At 56.5% G+C, this 21,301-nt stretch overlaps 1 protein-coding gene across 1 annotated transcript; it reads right to left on the reverse strand.

The window, feature by feature from the left end:
• Window positions 1-75: 75 nt before the first annotated feature.
• Window positions 76-21,047, reverse strand: KDM6B (lysine demethylase 6B). The gene is made up of 24 exons (XM_080923469.1): window positions 20,928-21,047; window positions 14,344-14,455; window positions 9,660-9,777; window positions 9,253-9,395; window positions 9,024-9,165; window positions 8,733-8,831; window positions 8,416-8,635; window positions 8,235-8,327; window positions 7,997-8,158; window positions 7,719-7,910; window positions 7,277-7,627; window positions 5,043-7,195; window positions 4,827-4,953; window positions 4,615-4,720; window positions 3,563-3,768; window positions 3,398-3,462; window positions 3,248-3,319; window positions 3,007-3,155; window positions 2,729-2,843; window positions 2,458-2,645; window positions 2,197-2,338; window positions 1,710-1,836; window positions 1,455-1,625; window positions 76-1,366 (listed from the first exon to the last, which is right to left on the reverse strand). Exons 5-24 carry the CDS (start codon window positions 9,158-9,160, stop codon window positions 1,343-1,345), a joined length of 4,899 nt encoding a protein of 1,632 aa, XP_080779595.1. The 5' UTR covers window positions 9,161-9,165; window positions 9,253-9,395; window positions 9,660-9,777; window positions 14,344-14,455; window positions 20,928-21,047; the 3' UTR covers window positions 76-1,342.
• Between the last annotated feature and the right edge of the window lie 254 nt (window positions 21,048-21,301).

The following is a 21,301-nucleotide window of genomic DNA, read 5'->3' on the forward strand; positions in this document are numbered from 1 at the left end:
CAACTGATAAGCTTCACAGCCATCATCAAAACACAAGGGTCTTTTTTTTTTCCTGCTTTTTATTTTTAATAATATTCTCACACAAAAATCACCGAAAATAGGGTAGGGATGGGAAGCCCCCTCTGCCCCAGGGGCAGAGGGACAGTGCAGTGCGAGGGGGCAGGACTGTAAACCCCCCCCACCCCTCCGCAGCCCCAGCGGGAGAAAAAAACGAACTAAGAAAATGAAAATAAAGCCCCAGAGAAAACCACCCCAAGGTGTCCCTGCCCCAAAGAGGCCCTGCCCTGGGATGTTTCACGCTTTAAAAAAAAGTGGGGGTGTGTGTAAGTATCCAATGTTTTTTAAATGGCCGAGGCTGGGGAGGACAGGGTTCCTTTTCCTCATAGTTCTTTCTTTAAAACTTTTTATTTTATTTATTTATTTATTTATTTTTTACAAAATACCATTTCAGTTCCCACTTCTTCCCCTACAGTACAGGAGTCGCTCACCCTCAGGTGGGGTTGGGGTCGGGTCGGGAGTGGGGGTACTGGTCCAAGAAAGTGCAGGACGTAGGGGAGGGGAGCAGGTTTGAGCACCATGAGAGCCCGGCTGAAGCCGCGGGCAGGCGGAGACGGACGGGCCAAGCCCGGACATATACTGGGGCGCAGGGAGGGCCCAGGATCTGGCCTCCCGGAGAGGCAGGAGGGATGGCTTGGGGGTGTAGGTCGGGTTCCCCCCCCCAAAAAAAAACAAAACAAAAAACCAAAAATGAATAAATAGAGGTGAGTGGGACTGTTATAAATTAAAAACCAAAAACAAAAAGAACAAAAATACGAATCATAACCAGGTGAATAAACAAGAGACATATACAGGGATCACAGCTAGCATTGGAAGTAAAAAAAAGGAGGTCCTGGGGGAGGGGGTAAAGCCCATAGAAAGAATCTCATTAAAAACCTCGGCTGCCGAACGTCTATGTACACAACGAGCCGCGACCGTCTGCGCCGGCGGGCGGCGGGCGGGCGGGCGCGCGGCGGGCAGGCTTGAGGGAACCCGTATGTGACCCCCGCCGCCGCCGGAGCCTGGTCCTTGTGTCTGTTGCTAGAAAGGCCAAAGTCGGTGAGGGGAGGCGCTGGTGGGCGAGGGGCTGCCAGCCCCCTCCCCGTCTCCCTTTTTTTTTCCTTTTTTTTTCCTCGTATTTGTTAAAAAAATTTTTCATAATAAATTAAGTGAGGGGAGCTGCCAATAGGGTGGAAGGGCTGGGCCCAACCCCCTTCCCGGCCAGAGGCGGGACCTAGGTCCAGCCCAGGCGTGTGCTGGTGGCCCCGCCGCGCCCAGCGTGGGCGGGCGAGCGGGGCGTCCGGCCTCATCGCGACGTGCTGGCGGGAGCCTGCGGGGAGAAAGGGGGCAGCTTCAGCGGTGGGCGGGTAGAGCCGGACCGCCCCCGCGCCCCCCTCTTGGAGCAACGCCACTCTCACCAGTGTGAAGGCATCATAGGCCTGCGCCAGCTCCTCTGTGCGGTACTGCTCTAGCACCACCACGCCCTGTAGGCCCGCGCTGCGACGGCGCGCACAGCCCTCGCAGTGCACCAGGTACGTGTTTCGGCTGCCGTTCTCACTCGTAACGAACAAGATGTTGAACACCTCCACCTGGCCGGGAGGAAGTGGCTGTCACTAGGGAGTCACTACTATGGTTTGGTACCTTCCGGGCGGAGGGAGAGCTTGCACACTTACGTCGCATTCGTTGCAGTAGTAGGCAGGCTCGTCCTTGACGCGGCCTTGGTAAGCGATTTTCTTCCCTGCCCGCACCAGGCTCTCCCGCTGCACCTGGCAGTGCTTCATTGACTGCAGGAGGCAGAACCTGAGCAAGACCCAAAGTGGGTGTTGAGACAAGACTTCAAAAGTGGTGCCAATGTTGGAGGGGGCAGATGGGCAGGGGTGGAGCCCCCGAGACCTTAGCCCCATGGAATTCCTTGGGTTGCCCTCCCTTTTCATTTCTGAGTTGCATTTCCTGCCTTGAATACGTCATACTTGACATTTGAAGGTTTTGTGTGTTTGGACCACAGGAAACAAAGAGATCGGGCCTTTGTCGGCTCCCTCCCCAGCACAGTAACACTTAAGAACATGCTACAGGCATAGGTGAAGAATGAGGGGCGTCAGGAAGAACAAGGGTCGGAAACAAGCAGGTGGAGGTGTGCTGATAACCAAACAGGGGTCTTACTTGATCATCTTGAACAAGTCAGGATCGCTGATCTTGACCGTCCGAGCTACGTTCCAGGACACATGAATCATGGGCACGATGGACTTCACGTTCTTCACCTCGTTCCACTCATACCGCTCCAGGGCCAGCTGGTACTGATAGGCTGTAAGCCAGAGGAAGCCACGCAGGATTCTCAACCAGCCCCAAGCCCCTTCTTCCCTCCGACTCCGTGACTCTCCAGACCCAGCTCTCCCCTCCTCATACCCGACCCCAGCCTCTCACCGGTGAGGGGCCCCACGTTCCAGGCAATGTTGTTACACCAGCCTGTAGCCTGCACCCAGTGCACAGTCCCTGCATTAATCCACACAAGATCTCCAGGGCGCTGCACGAAGCGGTAAACAGGAATATTGGACGCATAAAGGTCATCCAAGATTGGCCACCAGGAACCAGTCAAGTAGTCCACACCGTGCCTGTGGAGTGGGCAGTCACAGGGTCAGGTGGGAAACCCAAGGACCCGATGTGATGGAATGACTAAGCAAGGGTTGGTGCGCACCGATCGCAGAAGGCGCTGATGGTCTCCCAATAGTGCTCATGGACAGCGAACCACTCACAGTCCCCGGGGCCAATGTTGATATTGACAGAGCAGAAATTGTTATTCTCTTGGTGGCCTGCAGAGGGAGACAGAACGACACGGACTGTCTGATGCACGAGTGCAGAGCGACAACCCCGCCCTTTGCCCTCATTGGCTAAGACCTAAGCACTGAGTGCACGCATCCAGCACAGTCCGCATGCGCAGGGTGGGGGAAGAAAAAAAAAAAAAAAACCACATACCTGGCGTTCGGCTGCCAGGGACCTTCATGTATAGCTGCACGGTGTTCATGCCCAGGATGGTGTGGCCCACATGGCTGAGCATATTGCCTGTGGATGTTACTCGCATGAAGGCAGGCAATTTCAGCAGCTCCTGTAGCTGTGGCTTCCACCTGTGAACACAGGAATGCCCAAAGTTAAGAGGGTATCCCAGACCAGTCCATACCTAGCAGGTTTTATCCCAATTTCACTGGTCTAGCCTCACCTCTTGGCATCAGACAGGTCGATGTTAGTGCCAAACTTGATGATGTGATGGTTTTTGGGGTCTGGTGCACTGCTGCCGGGGCAAAAGCAGACAGGTTGATGGCAAATCAAGGAAGAACAGTGAAGCAGGAAGGGAGGAATTTTCCTTTACCTGGGAGAGGTTCCTGTAGTGCTGTCTGGTTCCTCGGATTCCTCATCCTCACTCTCTTTCTCCTCCTGCTTGGTCAGACAGGTACACAGGTCTGAGTCAGTGACTTCCTGAACCCCACTGAAGTCAGACCCCAGCACCTTTGTTCCACTTGTGCCTGATTCTCACCTGCAGTGACTCCTGGAAGGACGAGGCCTGGTACTGTGCATATTTAGCAATGGTGGTGTGTGAACGGGAGCTCTCACAGGGCCAGATCTGTCTGGTACCTGTCAGGTCCCAGTTCTCGTCTGAGGGCTGCTGCACCTGGGTACGGACCTCCACCGTGTGTTCACCGCTCGCCTCCACCAGAGTCTTGGTGGAAAAAAGGCCTAAGTCTGAAGGGAGTGCCAATCAGGATGCCAATCAGGTCAGAAGGCTCACCTCACCCCTTCCCTTCCTGGCCAGGACTCTGATGAAGCAGACATAGGAACAGGCACGAATCGCAGCCCCAGGACACCGACGAGGCTGGCTCCTCCTTCCCATCCCTTTCTCTAACCACTTCATGTCTCAAGTCTCTTCTAGAATTCTCAGACATGCATATGCCCACATGGCAGGCAATCTATCAGTGTACGGCTCAAGTGAAAGATGTAGTGGAGCTTGGAATGTCTCACAGATTACTCACTGGGAGGAGAGAATCCACAGATGAAAGGAAACAACACTGACTTTTATATTCCCTCATCATTTCCTCTTTTATACTGCTTAAAATTTTGCACTAAAAAAAAAAAACCTATCCATGGATCAGAGGTAGTCTATAAGCCATTCTTTTCATTCTTTTGTTTTGTTTTAGAGACAGGGTTTCTCTGTGTAACCCTGGCTGTTCTGGAACTCACTCTACAGTCCAGGCTGGCCTCAAACTCAAGAGATCCGCCTGCCTCTGCCTCCCAAGTGCTGAGGTGAGAGGTGTGTGCCAGCCCCACCCAGCCATTCTTCTCATTCTTATTCACTAAGAAAGTCAGAAGAATTACTCTAACCGCTCCAGAGATCTATCTTCCCAGGTGTCCACTGCTGGGGACAGAAATGACACAGGAGGGAAACCTTACGGTTGGCAGACACACCACTCAGAACTCCTCAAACGTGGCCTGTGTGTGACTGATGGAGCTCCTGCACTATGGACATGGGGGCGATTCTCGAAGGGTCCCACACACCACAACCCTTACAGCACACTTTTTTCCCAAACTCACTGAGGCGAAGTGAACCAGCCAGGCCCCTGATGACGGTGATGGGGTTCCGGGGGTCTGTACAGAACTGTAGCAGGACCGGCGAAAAGGCATCTCGTTTACTCTCCAACTGAGACAACCAGGGGATAGTGGGGTCAGAGTCCTTTCCCAGGCTCTAAGTACCCCAATTCAACCCTTCTGAGAAGGGTGGTTCTGAGGACAGATGGCATACATACATAGATGCTGGGGGTAGGAGGGTTGAGTTTTTCCCGGGGCAGCTTCTCCTCGGTGTTGATCTTCGGTTTCACAGACTGGGCAGGGGAAAGGTAGGACTCTCGAAATTTCCCTTTCACCTTGGCATTCCTGTGAGAAGACCACAGAATAAGGTCAGGAGCATGAGGTAATCCCCAGGACAAGTGGGTAGCCTTGGGTATCACAGCCTCCAAACTCACTTGCTGGCACGCATGACATCAGCAGCGCAGTGGCTGATGGTGAGGTCTGCCATACGCAGCCGCCGCTCTTCTACCTCAGAGGCGATAAAGGTCTCCTTGTCCCCACTCTCCACCTTGATTAGCCTGATCTTCAGCTCCTTAGGAGGCCCCTCACTAAGCGATCGAAGCTTCAGCATGTCCGCACGGCTCACACCTGGAGGCCCTGGAGCTTCCTCTCGGGTCTTCTTCCCCGGGACAGGAGCGGATGGGGGTGTTGGCTGAGCAGAGGGTGCAGGAGCAGGTGGGGGTACTGGAGCTGTGGGTGTCTTGACTTTGGAAGCCCCACCTACGTCAGGCCGGGCCTTCTCCCTGCCCTGGATCTCTTCACTCTGCAAGTCCAGGTTCCCCAGCACCCTTCGGCTTTTTTCTTTGGGAGCCTTGGCCTTGGCCTCGGCCCTCCCCTCACGGGGCCGACGACCCACACTGTCCCTACAGGCCCTTCTGTGTCTCCGATGCTCCTTCTGACGACGCTTGCCGCTACCTGGACCTGCCGCTGACACCGCCACCACCCCACTCTCCTCCTTGGCCTGCACAGGAGGTGGCTGTGGCTCAGTCCCACTGTCCACTGGGTCTGCTATGTCCACTGGGTCTGCTGGGTTGATGGCACTCCGGCCCACCCGCTCTACAAGGGTCTCACAAGCCCGACTGATTTCTTCTAGCACCTCAGACTCAGAACGAGCAGGGGGCAGCGGCAGAGGTGGGGGCAACTGGGCGGGGGTCACGGGGCTGGGCTCTTCACCTGCACCGCGCTCCCGGGCCCACGGCCCACCTGAGGTAGAGAACTGAGATGACGAGGAAACAGAGGGCTTGGGGGAGCCCTGGGCGTTAGGGGCCACTGGAGTGGGTGGCGGGGCAGTAGCACCTGATGCAGGACTAGGGGAATACTGAGTGGTGGGCACGGACCCGGGCCTGGTTGAAACGGTTGCTCCAGTCCCCCGGTAACAGTACTTTTGCCCCTCAAGAACAGAGGCCAATGATTTGAGCAGGCTGGCTGGGCTGGCTGGTGGAGGTGGGGGCTGTGGCTGGGGTTGGGGTGGTGGAGGAAACTTGGCTAGAGGCGGTGGTGGTGGCAGGGCTGGTGGTGGCTTCTTCTCCTCTTCTTGGGTGGTGGTTGTGGTGGTGGTGGTAGTGGCGGTAGTGGCAGCAGTGGTGGTGGCTGTGTCACTGGGAAATGGAGGCTGTAGAGATGCAAAGGGCTCTTTGAGTGGGGGTGGGGGAGCCACACCCGCCTCCTGCTGCTGCTGCTCCTCCTCCTTTCGAATGGATTCATCCAGCATTTTCATGATGTTAGCTAGCCCATCGGGTAGGATCTTGAATTCTGCTGGCTCTTCAAACTGGTCCTCCAGGGGAGTTGGTGGAAAATCAAAGAGCCTCGGGCCTCGGGCAGGCAGCTCTCCAACCCCAGGTGGCACAGGCTGGGGGGCTTTACTCAGAGAGCCTGGGGGTGGCCCCTGCCCCACCTCGGGGGTCTTTGGGAAGGAGACCCTGGGCCGGGGGCTCTCCGAGCGCCTGAAGCTTCCTGAGGTATTTTGGTGGCAGGAGGAGGGAGGGGCTGGAGGCAGGGCAAGAGTCAGTGGTGGAAGAGGTGGGTCCTGGGAGCTCAATGTTGGGCTGGATGGCCTAGGGAGGGGTTCTATACTTCTGGCCAGATAAGGGGGTGGTGGGAAGGGCACAGGCCCAGTAGGACTGCTGCTGTGGCTGCTGCTGCTGCTGCTGGTGGTGGTGGTTGGGGGAGTGGGAGGGGTATGCGAATCCTGAGTGCCCACAGAAAAGCGGGGGTTTGGAGGCCCCAAGAAGCCATCACGGTGGGGAAGGGGTGGGGGAGGAGGACGGGAGGGTCCCTCAGCACCAAAGAAGAGCTCCCCTAAGATCTCTCCATCCTCTCGGGCTGAGCGGCAGGCTGAGCCCTTCATCCAAGCAGGGGGTGGTGGAGGGCGCAAGAGGCGAGGACATGGGGGTGGAGGGGATGAAGGGGTCCCGGGTGGTAGGGATAAGTGGGGAGTGGCAGCAGGGGCTGTCATAAATGGTTTCCGACTGCTGTGTGCGGAGGGACCCAGGCGGGCCTGGTGAGGGGATATCTCCAGCGCAGGGTTTTGGTAATGGTCAGCGCCAGGCTGCAAGTGGAGAACAGAGGTCAGAGTGCTGTTCTGACCTCCTCAGACAACTTCACCCACCCACCCAAGGCCATAACATACAATGCCTGGGCTCGGCTCCACACCCCGAAGACCAGTGTTGTTACTGCTGTTGCTGCTGTTGCTGCTGCTGCTGGTGCCGGGGAGGCCAGGGGGCCGGGAAGGGGCGTAAGGCACGCAGGCGGTAGATGCTGCTGGTGAAACGCTGGAGTCCATCCGCGACCTCTGAACTCTGCTCTCTCTAAGGTCACTTCCGGGGGGACGGGTGGCAGGCAGGCAGCCATGGCTCTCTGCTCCTGGGGGTCGGGGGCCTGGACCAAGGGGTGTGGCCGGGACCAGCCGATGGCTGGGCGGATGAGCAGTGTAGGCGGGAGCTGGGTATGGATACGGATGAGGCAGCGGATGCCGCTGCTCCTAAGGGAGACGGAACGGAGTCACAGAGTGAGGAAGGGAAAAGTCGGGATTTACAAGAGGTAAAAGATAACGGGTATTAAAGGGGGCTCACCTGGCGCTCTGGCGGTGCTGAACCCTTTCGATCGGGGCCCCAAGCATCTCCATGCAGGCTATTCCACAGCCCTGGCTTAGACAGCTGAAATGGGGGGCTGATAGCCAGGCCAGGCAGCGGTGGTGGCGGTGGCGGTGGGGGTGGAGGTGGTGGAGGTGGTGGAGGGAGTGGCAGGCCTGGGGGAAGGCCAGCCTAGAAGAGAAAAGAGTGTGAAAATCCTACTCCTCGCTCCAGTTAGGCATCCGCTCTGCCTGCTGCTCCTTGTACAACTAACCTACCTGTTCAGAGCTGCAGCCTCTCCTGCGCTTGCCTCCAGGGCTGAGGGCCTCCTCTCCTGAGGGGCCTGAGAGTGCTGCAGGAGGCATAGGCTGGACCACTGGGGGTTCAGCAGATCTCTTCACTGGAGGGCCCCCTCGCTTAGCCCCGTAGTTCCGTTTGTGCTGAAAAGAGACATGGTGGTGTGAGCGCTGGCCTGCCACACCCCCTTTTCCCTCAGTCACTTAGCCTCAGCCTCACCTCAATGTGTAGCAAATTCCATACTTGCTCCAGGGGGGGCAGAACCTTGGCTCTGTGCTGACAGGAGCCAGAATGAAAGTTCCAGAGCTGGGCCTGGGAGGGTCAAAGGGCAGATTAAGGTGAATTAGGGACATTGTGCTAGAAAGCACAACTTAGCCACCTATGCCCTGCCTCATCCCACCTGCTGCAATCGGCCAATTCGGGGCCCCAGTTCAGCGAAGCTTCCTCCATAGCGAAGGGCCCTGTGGTAGCAGCATATGGCCTCCTCGCTGTCATGCTCCGACTCATACAACTGCCCAAGCTGTTCCCATAACCCTGGCTGGGCTGGCTCCCGGAGCAATGCCTGCACACAGCCATGTAGGGATTCCAGCTTCCCATGGAGGGGTCTTGGGGTGGGTGTCCTACAGGGTACAAAGAATTGGGAAGGATCAGGCTTGGGGAGACATTTTAAGGCCCCAGTTTTCCTCCAATCCTAGGACTTTTGAATCCCCTACTTACCCAGGAGCATAATAGGGTTTGTTCGGGTGCCCGGAGCTACTGCCATGAGAAGGGGGTAAAGGAGCAGAGAGTGGGGGCTGCCCGATGCTGGCAGAGCATCTGTAAAGAGAAAGGGTGTGTTATCAACTGCCAGAGTGCTCTTCCCCTAGAATGGAGTAGTCAGAGGGAACGAGAGCAGATGAGGCTGGCAACTGGACCCACAATGTGACAGAAACTCACGGGAAGTGACAGCAATAGACAGGAAAGACTAATCAATGCCTGGAGATAAAAAACGGCTGTCCAAATTCTCACCTGCCTCCAGACAGCCATGAGCTTCGGGGAGGAGGATGGGGTGGGCAGGAGCTCCAAGCCCCAGCACAGCTCAAGCCCCCAAGGGCAAAGGCTTCCCGTGCAGAGCGGGCCCCTGGAGGGTCTACTGCCCGATGCATCCAGCCTAAATCAGAGACGAGACCATGCTCTAACAGGGAAGCAAAGCATTCAGCGATGTTTTCAGCTTAAACCGGTTCCGATCTTTCCTTACCAGGTCAGCAGTGGCCCCAGGAGCCCTGGAGATGGGGCACAGCCCCTGCCCCAGCTCTCTGGCACGATGGTCCAGCTCCAACTGCCCTTAACAAGAGTGCCCACTGTTTCCAGGTGACAGTCTCTGGCCTTCTGCAACCGATTCTACGGAGACAAGAAAAGCGTGCACTGAAGTTGCCAACACAGTGAGGGCCCAAAGGCTGGTCTGAACTGTCAGTGCAGGAAGACTGAGGGCAAGGAGCCAAGACAAACACAGGCATAAGGAGCCCCTAGAAGCATGCAGGTGGAATAGCAGGGGTATGCAACAAATAGCGGGGAGTCAGCGATGGAACAACCCCAGAAGCTGCACTATCTGACAGGCTTCCAATCCTGAGCCACTAGGGCGACCTACCGCGCGCGCCTGCTTACCCAGCCTCCGTGGGAGCGTCCTCTCACAGCTTCAAGAGCTTCAGAAATTTAGCCAATCACAAGACTTCTCTATCCCCAGAAAGCCAATCATCACCCTTGTCTCCGCCTCAGTAACAGCCTAGCAGGAACCAATAGGAGTAAGGTTAGCCGGGCACTGAACGGCCTCCGGAGGAGGGGCGGCAGGGCTGGTCAGACAGGCTCGCCCTAGGGTGACCCCGATGTGACCCTAAGGTTCCCACCTAGGGTCCACATCTTTGATCAAAAACTGGTAGCCCGCAGGGCAGCAACAGCACGCTAAGACTGAGAGTGGGGAAATCATTCAGTAGCCGACCTGAGGGCAAGCCTCACACATCCAAACTGGCAATGGTCCCTGCCACTCTGTTCAAGTCGTCCTCTGCCTATCTACCCCAAGGACGGACAGCAGACCAAGGCGAAACGCAGACAAAGGGATCACTACCCCTCCTCACTTCACATCGGCCTGCGACTGACTCTCTACTCGATCACAGCGATGGAAACGCTAAGGTCTAGCAATCCAGCACCCAGGCCCTCCCGCGCGCCTCTATCAGAATGCTCCACCTCCAGCGCCTGAACCCTGTCCTAAATCATGGTCAAGTCCCCAGTCTCATACCAAGTTCCTCCAGCTCCTCCACTTTCCCTGGCTCTGAGAGAGTCTTCGATATCGGTCGACCCCCTCAGCCAGTCCCCCCAGCCCTCCAACTTCTGGGAAGCTGCGCACCGTGGAGTGGCCCCTCTCGCGTGGCTCCTGTATCCTCTGTGCCCTTTCCCTGCCGGGGCCACGCGGTTCCCCACGGCCCACGTGGCCCCCACCCCCCCAAGGGAGGGGGGATTTCGGGGGTTGCCCGTGACGTGGCTACTTGCGCAGCGGAAGCGGTGTGTGTAAGGGGGGGTCCTTCGGGAGGGAGGGGAGGGCGGGGCCCACCAGGCAGTGACATCACCCCTGTCCCACTCTCACCGCCTACTCCCTTAAAGAACCCAGAACCCGTTTCACTTCCTCCTTCACGCCACCCCCCCTTACTCCTTCCCGTCGAAGCTGACTCGACCCGCAACGGGCACTGTACTCCCCTTTCCTAGGCACGTTCCCTTTAATCCCAGCTTTGCCTTCTCAAATCTTAGAGCTGCTTCCCTGCGCATACCCCAGGTCCCGGCAGGTAGGGAGCCGACTCCGCTCCCGGGATCGGTCCATTGAGAGTCTAGAGTACAAAGAGCGGAGAGAGGCTAGTGTCGAGTACAAAGCCGCGGGGGCGGGGCTAGCGCTCCAGCTGGAGAAAGCGCCGGGCAGGAAGCCGGGGGAGAGCGCGCGGCGAGGGGTTGGGGGCGGCTGGAAAGTTCGCCTTGGCCGAGAAGTCTGCACCGTGAGGAAATTTCCACCCAGCCCACAAAGGCAGAAAGGTTTCTGGCGAAAACAGTCTTCCCTCCCGCTGGGGCAAGGTCATCTGTGCGAGAAAGTGCTTGGACCCTACAGATCCCGCAGGCTGCTCCGGTCCGGCCCCGGTAGGAGCTTGCGTTCCGCGGACTACTCAGTTCACGCGGAGCTCGGGTCAGAACTCTCTTGAGGCTGCAGTCTTTCAGTTACCAATCCCTAGGACGCGTACAACACTAAACTGTGGTCAAGTGCAACCCAAACTGGCTGCCCTAGACAAGCCCTGCGGGGATAGAGAAGCCAGACGTGGGCAAACGGCAGCTCGGGGTTCCAGAAGTCAGAGAAGCAGATCCCCGCTAAGGAAGTGGTGCCCAGAACTCTGCTAGTTACCAGGAAATGCAGCTTCCCCTTCTGCGATGATGACACTTCCCCTCTACCACTTCCCCTTTCCCACGGGGAACTGACTCAGCTTTCCCTAAACTAGCGAGTTCTGTCCCTCCAGCCCTCTTGATCTTCAACCTTTATCCACAACCTCCCACGACGACACTATGGACTACGGAGCGCTCCTGTACAAAACTTCCTGTACAATCTCGCCAACCACCGCGAATCTGTGCCCCCACCAGGGACACAGGCGCCTGACTTCCCATCCGCCCCACGAACAAAGCCTTTCTCAGGGTCTGAGGGGTGGGGGAGAGTGAGTCACTCTGAAAACCATCCCCCGTTCCCACTGACTCAGCCCCCGCCTCCCTCAACTCAGACACACAGTCAGAGGCAGACACAACTCCTCAGCCCACATACTGCTCACCACCGGTCCGCGGAATTTCCCCTCAGTCTCCCTCAAGACGGCCCCACCCCGCGCTGGGCAGCCCCGCCGCCGCACTCACACCTGTTCCTCAGTCGCCGCCGCCGTCGGCTGGCACGCCGTCCACTCTCACCTCCACTCTCGCTTTGAGGCAGGAATGGCCCTCCCCGACTCCCAGTGCTCATACTAACCAAGGGGAGGGGACAACCAGGGACAAGCACAAAGACAGACACCCACAGACTCCTCGAAGACAGACGGAAGGTAGACGCACACGTCCAGGGCCAGGCTGGATGGCCGACACACTTCTGAGGCTGACAATCCAGCCTTCCCAACCCGACCTACAGCCCCAAAAAGCCGGCCGCCCAGAAAGGGTTAATTCCACTTGAGTCGAAACCACGCCCTCTCCATCCGGGCACTCCCGGTAAAACCAAGCTCCGCCTCCCGCATCCGGGATCTGGACTCTAGGACTTTAACCGACCCCCTCCACCCCCTTTAGTCCCAAGAGAGAACTACTCCATCAATCACACCCACTTAACTCTCTCTGGGCTTGGGTCTGAGGAGCCCCTCCGCGCAGCTCACGGAACGCGGGGTGTACGAGGGACGCTTGGCACGAGGCCTGCGACCCACAAGCAGACATTGGGCGACCAAAGACACTAGACCCCGCAGACCGATTTTCCCTAAACACGCATTTAGCCAGCACGCACCGGCTCGAAGGTGGAGCGGATCCATTACCGACCCCCGCGGGTCCCATTCCTTCGCAGTCTTCCTTCGGCATGGTGGAAGCGACTAAGTTACCGGCTCGCTTCTCACCTGGGAGAGCCGGTGGGAGAGGGAGGGCCGCGGGCTGAGGCTCCGCGGTGACTCAGCCACCCGGGCAGGCCGCCCGCCCGGGATTCCCTTCCCTAGCCTTCCCCCGCTGTCGGCCCCTCCCCGCCCCCATCGAGAAGTGACAGTGCTGGCCCCGGCGCGCTGGCCCGCTATGTGTCACTGCGGGTGTTTGTGTCTGCCTCTGACTGGGCACTGTGTTCAGCCAGTCAATCTTAACAGGGTCGACTGTGTGTGGGTCCTGGTGTCTGTTTGCACCTGCATATCTGCTTGTCTCCCTCTGTGCCTGTGTCTGGCGCGTTCCTGTCATTATCCCTGTCTACATTGACTCTGCGAGGCTGTCTCTTGTCTGTGTGTCTGGTTGGCTCCTGTCTCGGTCTTTTGTCTGGGTCTGCCTCTGCATCACTGTGGTGATCACGTGTGTCAGTGCACATACCCTTCTGTGTTTGCTTTCACGTTCTCAGAGCCAGGGAAACATTCGAGGCAGGCTTGAGGGGTTCTCTGAACTCCCCTCAATCCAGACTTACTGGATCAGTGGCCCTGTTTAGTCAGTTATTTGGGGCTCTATCTGCCTTCAATCCAGTTCAGCCCCATTCCTCCACATCCTCACCTGGATCCTCACAGCTTCCTGCAGTTACCATGATGGAAAGAACTGTCATTTACCAAATGGTGGCACCGTGTCGATCTTTTTACTCTTCCCCCAAACCTGGCAGAGGAAGCACTTGATTGCCCTCTTTGGGGAATGAGGAAACGGGCTGAGAAAGGCTTCGGAACTCAACCAAGATCATTCTCACATGAGCCGAAGCTGGGCTTCTTTCCACGTTTTCCACACTGCTTCTGACCTGCTCTCCCTCAGTTTTACCCTTGCAGGCTACCTCCTGGACCAGCCTTCCTCTCTGTTACTATCCCACGTGTCTCCCTCCAAAGTAGGTGTGGGTAGGAGACTCTGCTGCAGATCTCCGAAGCTGTAGGTTTCTTGGCAGTGAAGCGCTACATTCCCTCAAAACATTCATTCAACACAAATCTACAAAGGCACCTCAATGTGCGAACCGTCATACTAAACAGGACAGACGGGGAAAGAAAATAGTCCTGCTCAAGAAACTCAATGGGGAAAAGCAGTGAAGAATCAAAGAACTCGGGGCCTTGGGAGGAGTCTGGCAGAAGCAGAAGGACTGACTGAGGAAAAGTAGGAAAGCTATGAGGTGCACAGAGCAAATCGACACAGAGCACTCACAGGTGAGATGCAAAGATGGCCCGGACAAGCACGGGCTAGCTGCAGCAGAGGTGTGTAACATCTCCTCACATCATGCGGAAAAAGCCTTCCCCTTCACGGGAAACTCCTCTGGGCTATCTCACAACTACATTCAGCCTACAAGTCCTAGCTTTCTTCAGTCCGCAAATGAGTTAGTTGTGGCACTGGGAGGTGTGGGTTAAGAGGTTTTCAGGTGGTAGAGAGGCTAGTGAAGTACTGGGATAAACCATTCACAGGAGATACAGGGGCGCTCCATAAACGTGGAGGGCTGAACCATTCAAGCACCACATGTTGGGGGGAGGTTCGGAGTTGGGCTGGACCATTCTGATGAGTGGGCACGAACCAGATCATAGCGAAGATTTTCAAACATGCAGTGAAAAGCGGGACATGGGGGAAGGAGGTGACACTCAGCAGCCAAGCTTACCAGATGGAGTTGGAAGTGGACTGTCTCATTGGAACAAGCGCTCCAGCAATGGGGTACAACAGAAGTCCTGGGGTGGGTCCTGCTATGAGGCTGACATGGTGCCTGGGAGAACCTAAAAGAAAGAAATTTCAGTTAGAGGTGGGAATCTCCTAGGATAGAGGAATTCCCTTCCTTCCTTGCCCCCTCATTGAGAAACCAGGCTTCAGAGGTCAGATGAGATGGGAGAATCAGTTTCCATGGCAACCTGGAAAAAAGCCATCTTCCAACCTTCTCTTCAGGAGGCAGCCTGGTTCAGGTGGTAAGAGAGCATACTGTGGTACCTCAGTACCAACCCGTGTCTTCTTCTGACTGGACTGATAATCTTGTGCCGACCCAGTTACAGGAGACACCTACAACCAAGCAGCCTTAGTTCTGACCCCAGGGTATGTGGACCCTAGGCCTTCAGTTCTGATACCTCCAACCCTAACAAGACACTAGATAGTCAACAGCATCTTTTGGCCTCTGACCCTTCCCATTCCCTTAGGCTGGTGTAGGCAGGTCCTGGCAAGCGGCACTGGTGGTCAGACAAGATGAACGGGCCCAACTGGGAGGAGCCTTCTTCCTTTGCAAGAACTGTGACTGGGCCTGAGCTAGAAGTAGCCTCTGCAGCAGGTTCCCTCCAAGTCACCTCTGAGGCCATATCCTGTTTCCCCATTACCTCCTTCCTCTAAGTGGTCCAAGAAGGTGTAGGGCCCACCCCCTTCCCTCCCAATCCTTAGCTACAAAGAGCTTGGTATATTAAGACAAGTCTAGGGCCAAGACTCAGGTGTTGATAGCAGGGGTCAGACCTCAGTCAACCCTCACCTCAACTCACTCCTTGGGGACCAGTGTGTTCCCTTGGCCCCAGGACCCAAACACATGGGCTCCCTATCTGGCCTCTCCATTTCCGGGCCTTCTAGCCCCCATCTTTCCCCCTGCCCCAGAGACTTAGGCCTCTGACTCCATGATGCAATGCGCTGCAAGCTTTTGTAGCTGCTGATGACACTGCCTCCAGGGAAGTGTTATTTCTGACCTAAGCCAGGCCCTTAAGGGGCAGTGGTCAGCTGCAAGCTGAGAAAACTGGATTGGCTAGCACACCTCTGGAGAGAAAAAAAAAATGCTAGAGGCAGGAACCCTTCCGGACAGGGAGGCAAATTCAGGGCTAAGGAGCTTACCCAGCAGTTGACAGCATTTGTGGATGTAGGGGTAGGCTAGCCCACAAGGGAGAAGAGGGGCCCCAGGCCAGACCAAGGGGGTCAGAAGGGTGTGTGATGGGTGTCTGGACACCAGTTGGGGGAGCAACAGCCATTTAAAGGGCCAACCTCATAACTTTAATCCCTTACCAGCCTTGGTCCCAAGCAGGAGGCTGTAATTCATCTGTCCAACAGCTGGGGTGGGGGTGGGGGGGCATGTGCATGAGGAGGAGGGGCTGGGGCCTTCTTGTGCAAAGAACCAAACAACAAAAGGGGAAGCCAAAGAGCCAGCTCCAAAGTGCCCAGGTCACCCTGCTGGCCTGCAAGTCTGCCAGTGACTCCCACCTGGTGGCCCACAGATTCTGTAGTTCAGACTCACAGGTTCTCCACCATGGAGTCAAAGGGCTCAACGACGGGGTTCTGGAGAAAGTCCAGACTGAGAACCCTCAGGGCAGGCTGTCAACCTCTTCTTGCACCTTTTCAGCCCAGTAACTAGACTGGAGACCTGCAGGCCCAGTCCCAGACAGCTCAAGTGCCCTGCTCACCGGCCAAGCCTCTGTAGACACAGCCTGCCAGCTCCCCCTCCTGCCAGCACAGGGTGGCAGTGGCCACACCAAGGCTGTCCCTTTAAATCATTACCACCCCTGACGGTGTGGACAAACCAAGGGCCCTGCCCCCCAGGCAGGCAGCTTGCCGCCACCCCCCCCCCCAGTCCCCAGATATGTAAGGGCCATTTAAAGGGACATCAGAGAGGCAGCCTGATCTCAAACAAATCCCCACCCCCTCCTCACACACACTCACAGCCCCTGTCTCCAGCAACACATAACCCCCATGCCTCTCCACAGGGCCCCCAAATTCCGGTTTTCTCTCACCCCTAGAGACTGCTACGAGGAGAATGGGGCAAGGGAGACTGGGGGAGCCATTAAAGGGTGAGGACTCCCTCGTCCCTCAGAGCCCCACGAGACTAGTCGGAAGAAGCCAGCCTAAGAAACAGCAAGACAGAACCCCAAAAGGTGCCTCGGGCAGAACAGAGGAGCACACACTGTGGGGTGGGGGGAAGGGAGTCAGGCTGCACGAGACGAAGGGTGGCGGAGCCAGCAGGCGACAAGCCCAACTCGCAGAAATGGAACAAGGAGGGCTGGGGGGAAAGGCAAGGCCCGGGAAATCGGGGAGACGGAAAGGGGTCGTCCGGGAGGGTGTGGAAGAAAATCAGACAGGGGGAGGGAGAGCCAGGCCAGGGTTACCTGCTGGGTGTCTGTCCCCCGGCGGTGCCCCCAGAGTCCGGGTAGGGAGGGGGAAGCAGCAGGGGGGGGAGTGGGGGCTGGGGGGCGGGGGAGACGGTCCCTCCTCTGCCTCCTGGGCCTGCCCCGGCGCTTGCAGCCTCTGCCTCCCTCCCTCCTCCTCCCCGTCCCTGAGTCCCGGAGTCAAACAAAGAACTGTAGCAGGCTCTCCCCAACCCCCTCCCTCCCTCCTCCTCCTCCTCGTCCTCCTCCTCCTCCTCCACCTCCTCCTCCTCTCCTCCCTCCCCACCAGCAGGCTCCCTCCTCCTCCCTTCCGGTCTCTTCCTTTAACTACCCGCTCCCCCTGCCTCCCCCCCACTAGTCTCTCTCCACCCACCCACCCACCCCAACCTTTTACACACCCCTTTAGCCTAGCCATGTCCCCGCTAGGGAAACTGTGGAGTCCCTTTGCAAAATGAAAGGCTCCAGAGAGCAAAATGGGAGGGAACTAGAGTATCGCTTGAAAATTACAAGCCACAACGTAATTATTTTAACAGCCAAAGGAATATAGTCTCAGCTATTTTTTTTAGGAGGGGAAAAATAAGCCTAAAGAAAGCAATATAAATCTTACTAAAGCCCATATCAAATAAGGTATATAAAGTAGTCGATGCTAATCCCTGACACCCCACACACACAACACACACTCCAGGTAGCAAAATTCTCCACTCTTTACCCAATCCCTAGCAAGGGCTACTTTAGAACAGGTCCACCCACTATAATAACTAACACCATTTAATAATACGTAGTTCGTGACACTCATTCGGTATTAATTCTATACCGTCCACAGTACTAAATGCTTTGCATAAATTATTTCACTTCCCCCTCCCATCAGCTAGAAGGTAAGTATTAATATTTAAATGTCCCAGATTAAGGATGGGAGGTTCTGAGAGGTCCTGTTTATTGGCAGAGCTAGGATTAGAATCCAGGTTTGAGCTGACAGTCCAAATCCTAAGGCACATGAGAAGAGTCTGTAATACCATCACCAACTCCAACATTTAACAGAGGACAGCCATTAACTATCACTGGATTTCTCTTTCAAAAGTACGCAATACCAGAAGCTACCTACACCTTGACTTTTCAGCCTGACTCTGTTTCCTCAGTTTGGTGAGAGGAGGTGAAGGGGTGTAAGGGATAAGCTGGTGTGTATATCCACATACAGCTCTTCTCTTAGGGGCAGCTGTCTTGCAACTACACCCAACTCAGCTCAAGATGGGAATAGGGGCAACATGACACTGGGTTATGCAGCAGGTGGGAAAGTAAGACTTCCAGGAGACTCTTCTAGAGCGCGCGGGGGGGGGGGGGAGTACAGGGGTGGGGGTAGTAGTGGGGCCTGGAGAGAGGAAGTTTTTCATGGTAATCTAGGAAAAAAAGAGAGAGAGAGAGAGACCGAGAATTCTCTCAAGCCAGCAAAGGGGCAAAGTCTTTCACGCCACACCACACCCGCGCCCCTCCCCCTCACTAAACTCCAGGCCAGGGTTTCCCACCTGCAGGATGCTAATGCCAAGGGAAAGGAAGGGAGAAAGAGATGGCACGGGACTGGAACGGGACTTCGGGCAGAGGTGGGAGGGGATGGAAAGGGGAGGAGATCGCATTGCCTGGCAACCGTCCCGGGGCACGTGCACTGGTGACATCATCCCAGGCCACCTCGAACACAGACCTTTGACTCCTACCAGGGCGAAGAAGTTGCTGGCTGGCTAGGTTTCTAAGAAAATAGCTTTAAGAATTCTGGAACCGAAAAAGGAGACGAAGGAGGGAACCCAGGTGTCCTGCCTTTATCTCTATTAACCCCAGCAGAACTAATCCTAGGGAATCCGGTCATTCGCCTGCCTCCTCCTCTCAGCCTCCAGCCTTGACCTCCCAACCCACATTTCTGACTGTCCCGACACGCCCCTCGGAAATACTGTGCCTTCTTTCTTCTGGGATTGATCCCTGGTTAGGGGCGGGAGACTAAGGACGGGGCACCAACCAAGTCCCGCGGGACTCCGGCTGCTATCTGCAGGATCCCTTGTGCCCCAGCTGGCCGCCAGCCGGAATCTGTCTGGGTCCCCAACTCTCCCGCCCCTCCCGCGCTGTTCCAGGGCGGAGTCTGTGGAGTTGAAATCAGGACACGCCGAGAGGAAGAGTTATATAACCCTCTGGAGAAGCAGAGAAGGACGAGTGGAGACGGGGACAGACAGCCCGAAAGGAGCCAAGGGAGGTGTAAGGAACGCCAGAGCGTGCTACAAGGAAATGTTAGGGAAGGGGAAGGTTTGGTTTGCCTATCAAAACAGGAATTTACAAGGAAAAAAATGGGCATAATGACCCTCTGGCCAAGAAAGTCATCTGAACCACAAAAGACTTCTCACAGTATCCTGCCGTGTTACTAACTGCAGCTAAGCCTGAGTGGGTTAAGCCTCAGGAAGGGGCGCTTGTACCCACTCCCTTTCTTTTGTGGAAACAGCCAAAGCTAGAGCTCGGGAAAGCCGCGACTGTGCCTAGGGGGCCGGAAACCACAGCTCCGCCCAGCCCACCTGGGAGCTTGGGGCGCCAGCTGGGGGTGGCAGTGGGGAACACAGGTAGCAGGCCTTCCCTTGAGAGGCTGACATTAACAGTCGACACCCGGCTAAAGAGCTCAAACCCACCCAGACGTCTGGGCCCGCAGGGGTTGAGAAACACAACCCAGGACTAGTTTGCAAACACAGACTGACGACCTGAAGCAAGGGGCGGGGGGGGGGGAGAGCGACGACTCTCCGCGCAGGCGCAAGAGACTGTCTGGGCTCGTGCGGTGAAAGGGGTTGTACAGGGAGTGAAGCGTGTGGGAGTGCACGTGCGGATCCTGGGTAGCCACCGCCACCCCCCCTCCACCTCCTCCCTCTCCCTCTTTCAGGCTCTCTATAATGACAGCTTCCCATTGGTCACCAGGGCCCTGACGTAGTCGACGTTCGCTAAAGCAGATTGGACTGGAGAGGGAGAGTTTGGGAATCTGGCAGAGGATGTTCGTTAGCTTGTTACTCTGGCAACTGAGCAAACAACCCTTGCAAGCAACGGGAGATCCGACCTGCCTTACGCTGAAGGACCACCGGGTCCTTTCCTATCGTACCTCAGTTACTTCTCTTTCTTTCTTTCTGAGTTCTCATCACCCGAAACTAGGTGTTCTGCCTTCGACCTTCCCCACACTCCAGCCCCCTCACTCCAAGACACAATCACAGGCCACAACAAGCCGGAGGCCAATCTGCAGTTTGGTGACCAACTCAACCCGCATGCCACTTCATCACTGTTTATTCTAGGCCGTAAAAGCATAGTCTCCAGCCCTGTCCCTCGCTCTGTTCTCTACCTATATGTTTAAAATGTCCCGGGACAGGGGAGGGTGCCAGACAGCTGACAAGGGACCAGTCAAAGGTGAACCTCAGAGCACCTTTCTCAAAAGTGCGTGTCACAGCTATAGCCCCCCAAGTCGTATGGCCCTCAGCTCTGCTGGGCGTCTCATCCTCGCCATCTCGTGGCTACGTGGGAAAGGTTCAGTATGGAGAAGGGGTCAGAGCCCAGTGAAGGCTGGGGTACTTAAGACGGAAAAGTGAGGAGGGCACCGGGGACTAGGGGAACGAACCAGGCGAGGCTGGGAGCAGAAGGTGCGGTGGACTGGGGTGAGACGGAAACGCTGCGGCTCCTGGAGGGATGGTGAAAGTTGAGAATACACATCTCCCCGGGGAAAAGAGCTGGAGGGAGCCTTCAAGTGGCCCCGTAACTGGAGGTTCACTTTGCCTGATCACTTCTGATCTCTGTGGGCCAGCGCCCTAGACCTATCCGCAAACTGTCCTATAGCCTTGTTCCTCAGTACCGCTGTGCCCCGCCCTAGGGTCAATTCCCCATCTCAAGCGGGACTGGGATTACTTTTAGGCCCTCTTGACCTTTAGAGCCAAGATTTTTTTCCACAACACTTGCCTTGTTCCCTTTTGGGGGACTTGGTTGTCCTGCGCCCCCACTTCGCCTTTGCTTTTACCAAGAACCAAATGCCCATCCCTAGCCCGACCTCTCCAGAGTCTGACGTCCCGCCCCTCCCCCTTGCAAGGAGATGGTCTCCCTCTTTCCAAAAGTCCCTGCGGCTCCCCATTACCTGGTTTTGGGGGTCCCAGATATTCAAGATCCTCAAGGCCTCTCGGGGGTCGAGCGGCCCCCCCCTCCCCAGAGAGGGGCTGGGGGGGCCACTCCACCCCGTGGCGCAGTTTGATTTTCCAACACAAACACCCGCACCCGCCCCCTTCCACAACCCCGCCCCCGGCTCGTGGTCCCGCCCCTCGGCGCTGAAGTCCCTCTCTCCGGCTCCGCCCTGCGCTCGGTCCCGCTCCCCTCAGCTGTAGTGACAGATAAGAATTCCGAGTAAGGATTGCAAGGCTTAGTTAGGGTACAGTGTGTAGAGCCCATCCAGGACCCTTACCTGACAAATCTCTATTCCATTTGGATCCCGCGCCCTTCCAAAGCCAGCCCTGC

The sequence above is a fragment of the Micromys minutus genome, assembly GCF_963924665.1.
Source record: "Micromys minutus genome assembly, chromosome: 10".
In the NCBI taxonomy this organism is placed as follows: Eukaryota; Metazoa; Chordata; class Mammalia; order Rodentia; family Muridae; genus Micromys; species Micromys minutus.

Bases quoted from the DNA above. Each gene is read 5' to 3' on its own strand.
- KDM6B (XM_080923469.1), bottom strand. From the start codon at position 9,160: ATGCATCGGGCAGTAGACCCTCCAGGGGCCCGCTCTGCACGGGAAGCC. The intron at 2,646-2,728 runs GTGCGCACCAAC...CCCACTCCACAG, and splicing joins ATCAGCGCCTTCTGCGATCG to GCACGGTGTGGACTACTTGA. The intron at 1,626-1,709 runs GTAAGTGTGCAA...CCTCCCGGCCAG, and splicing joins ACTACTGCAACGAATGCGAC to GTGGAGGTGTTCAACATCTT.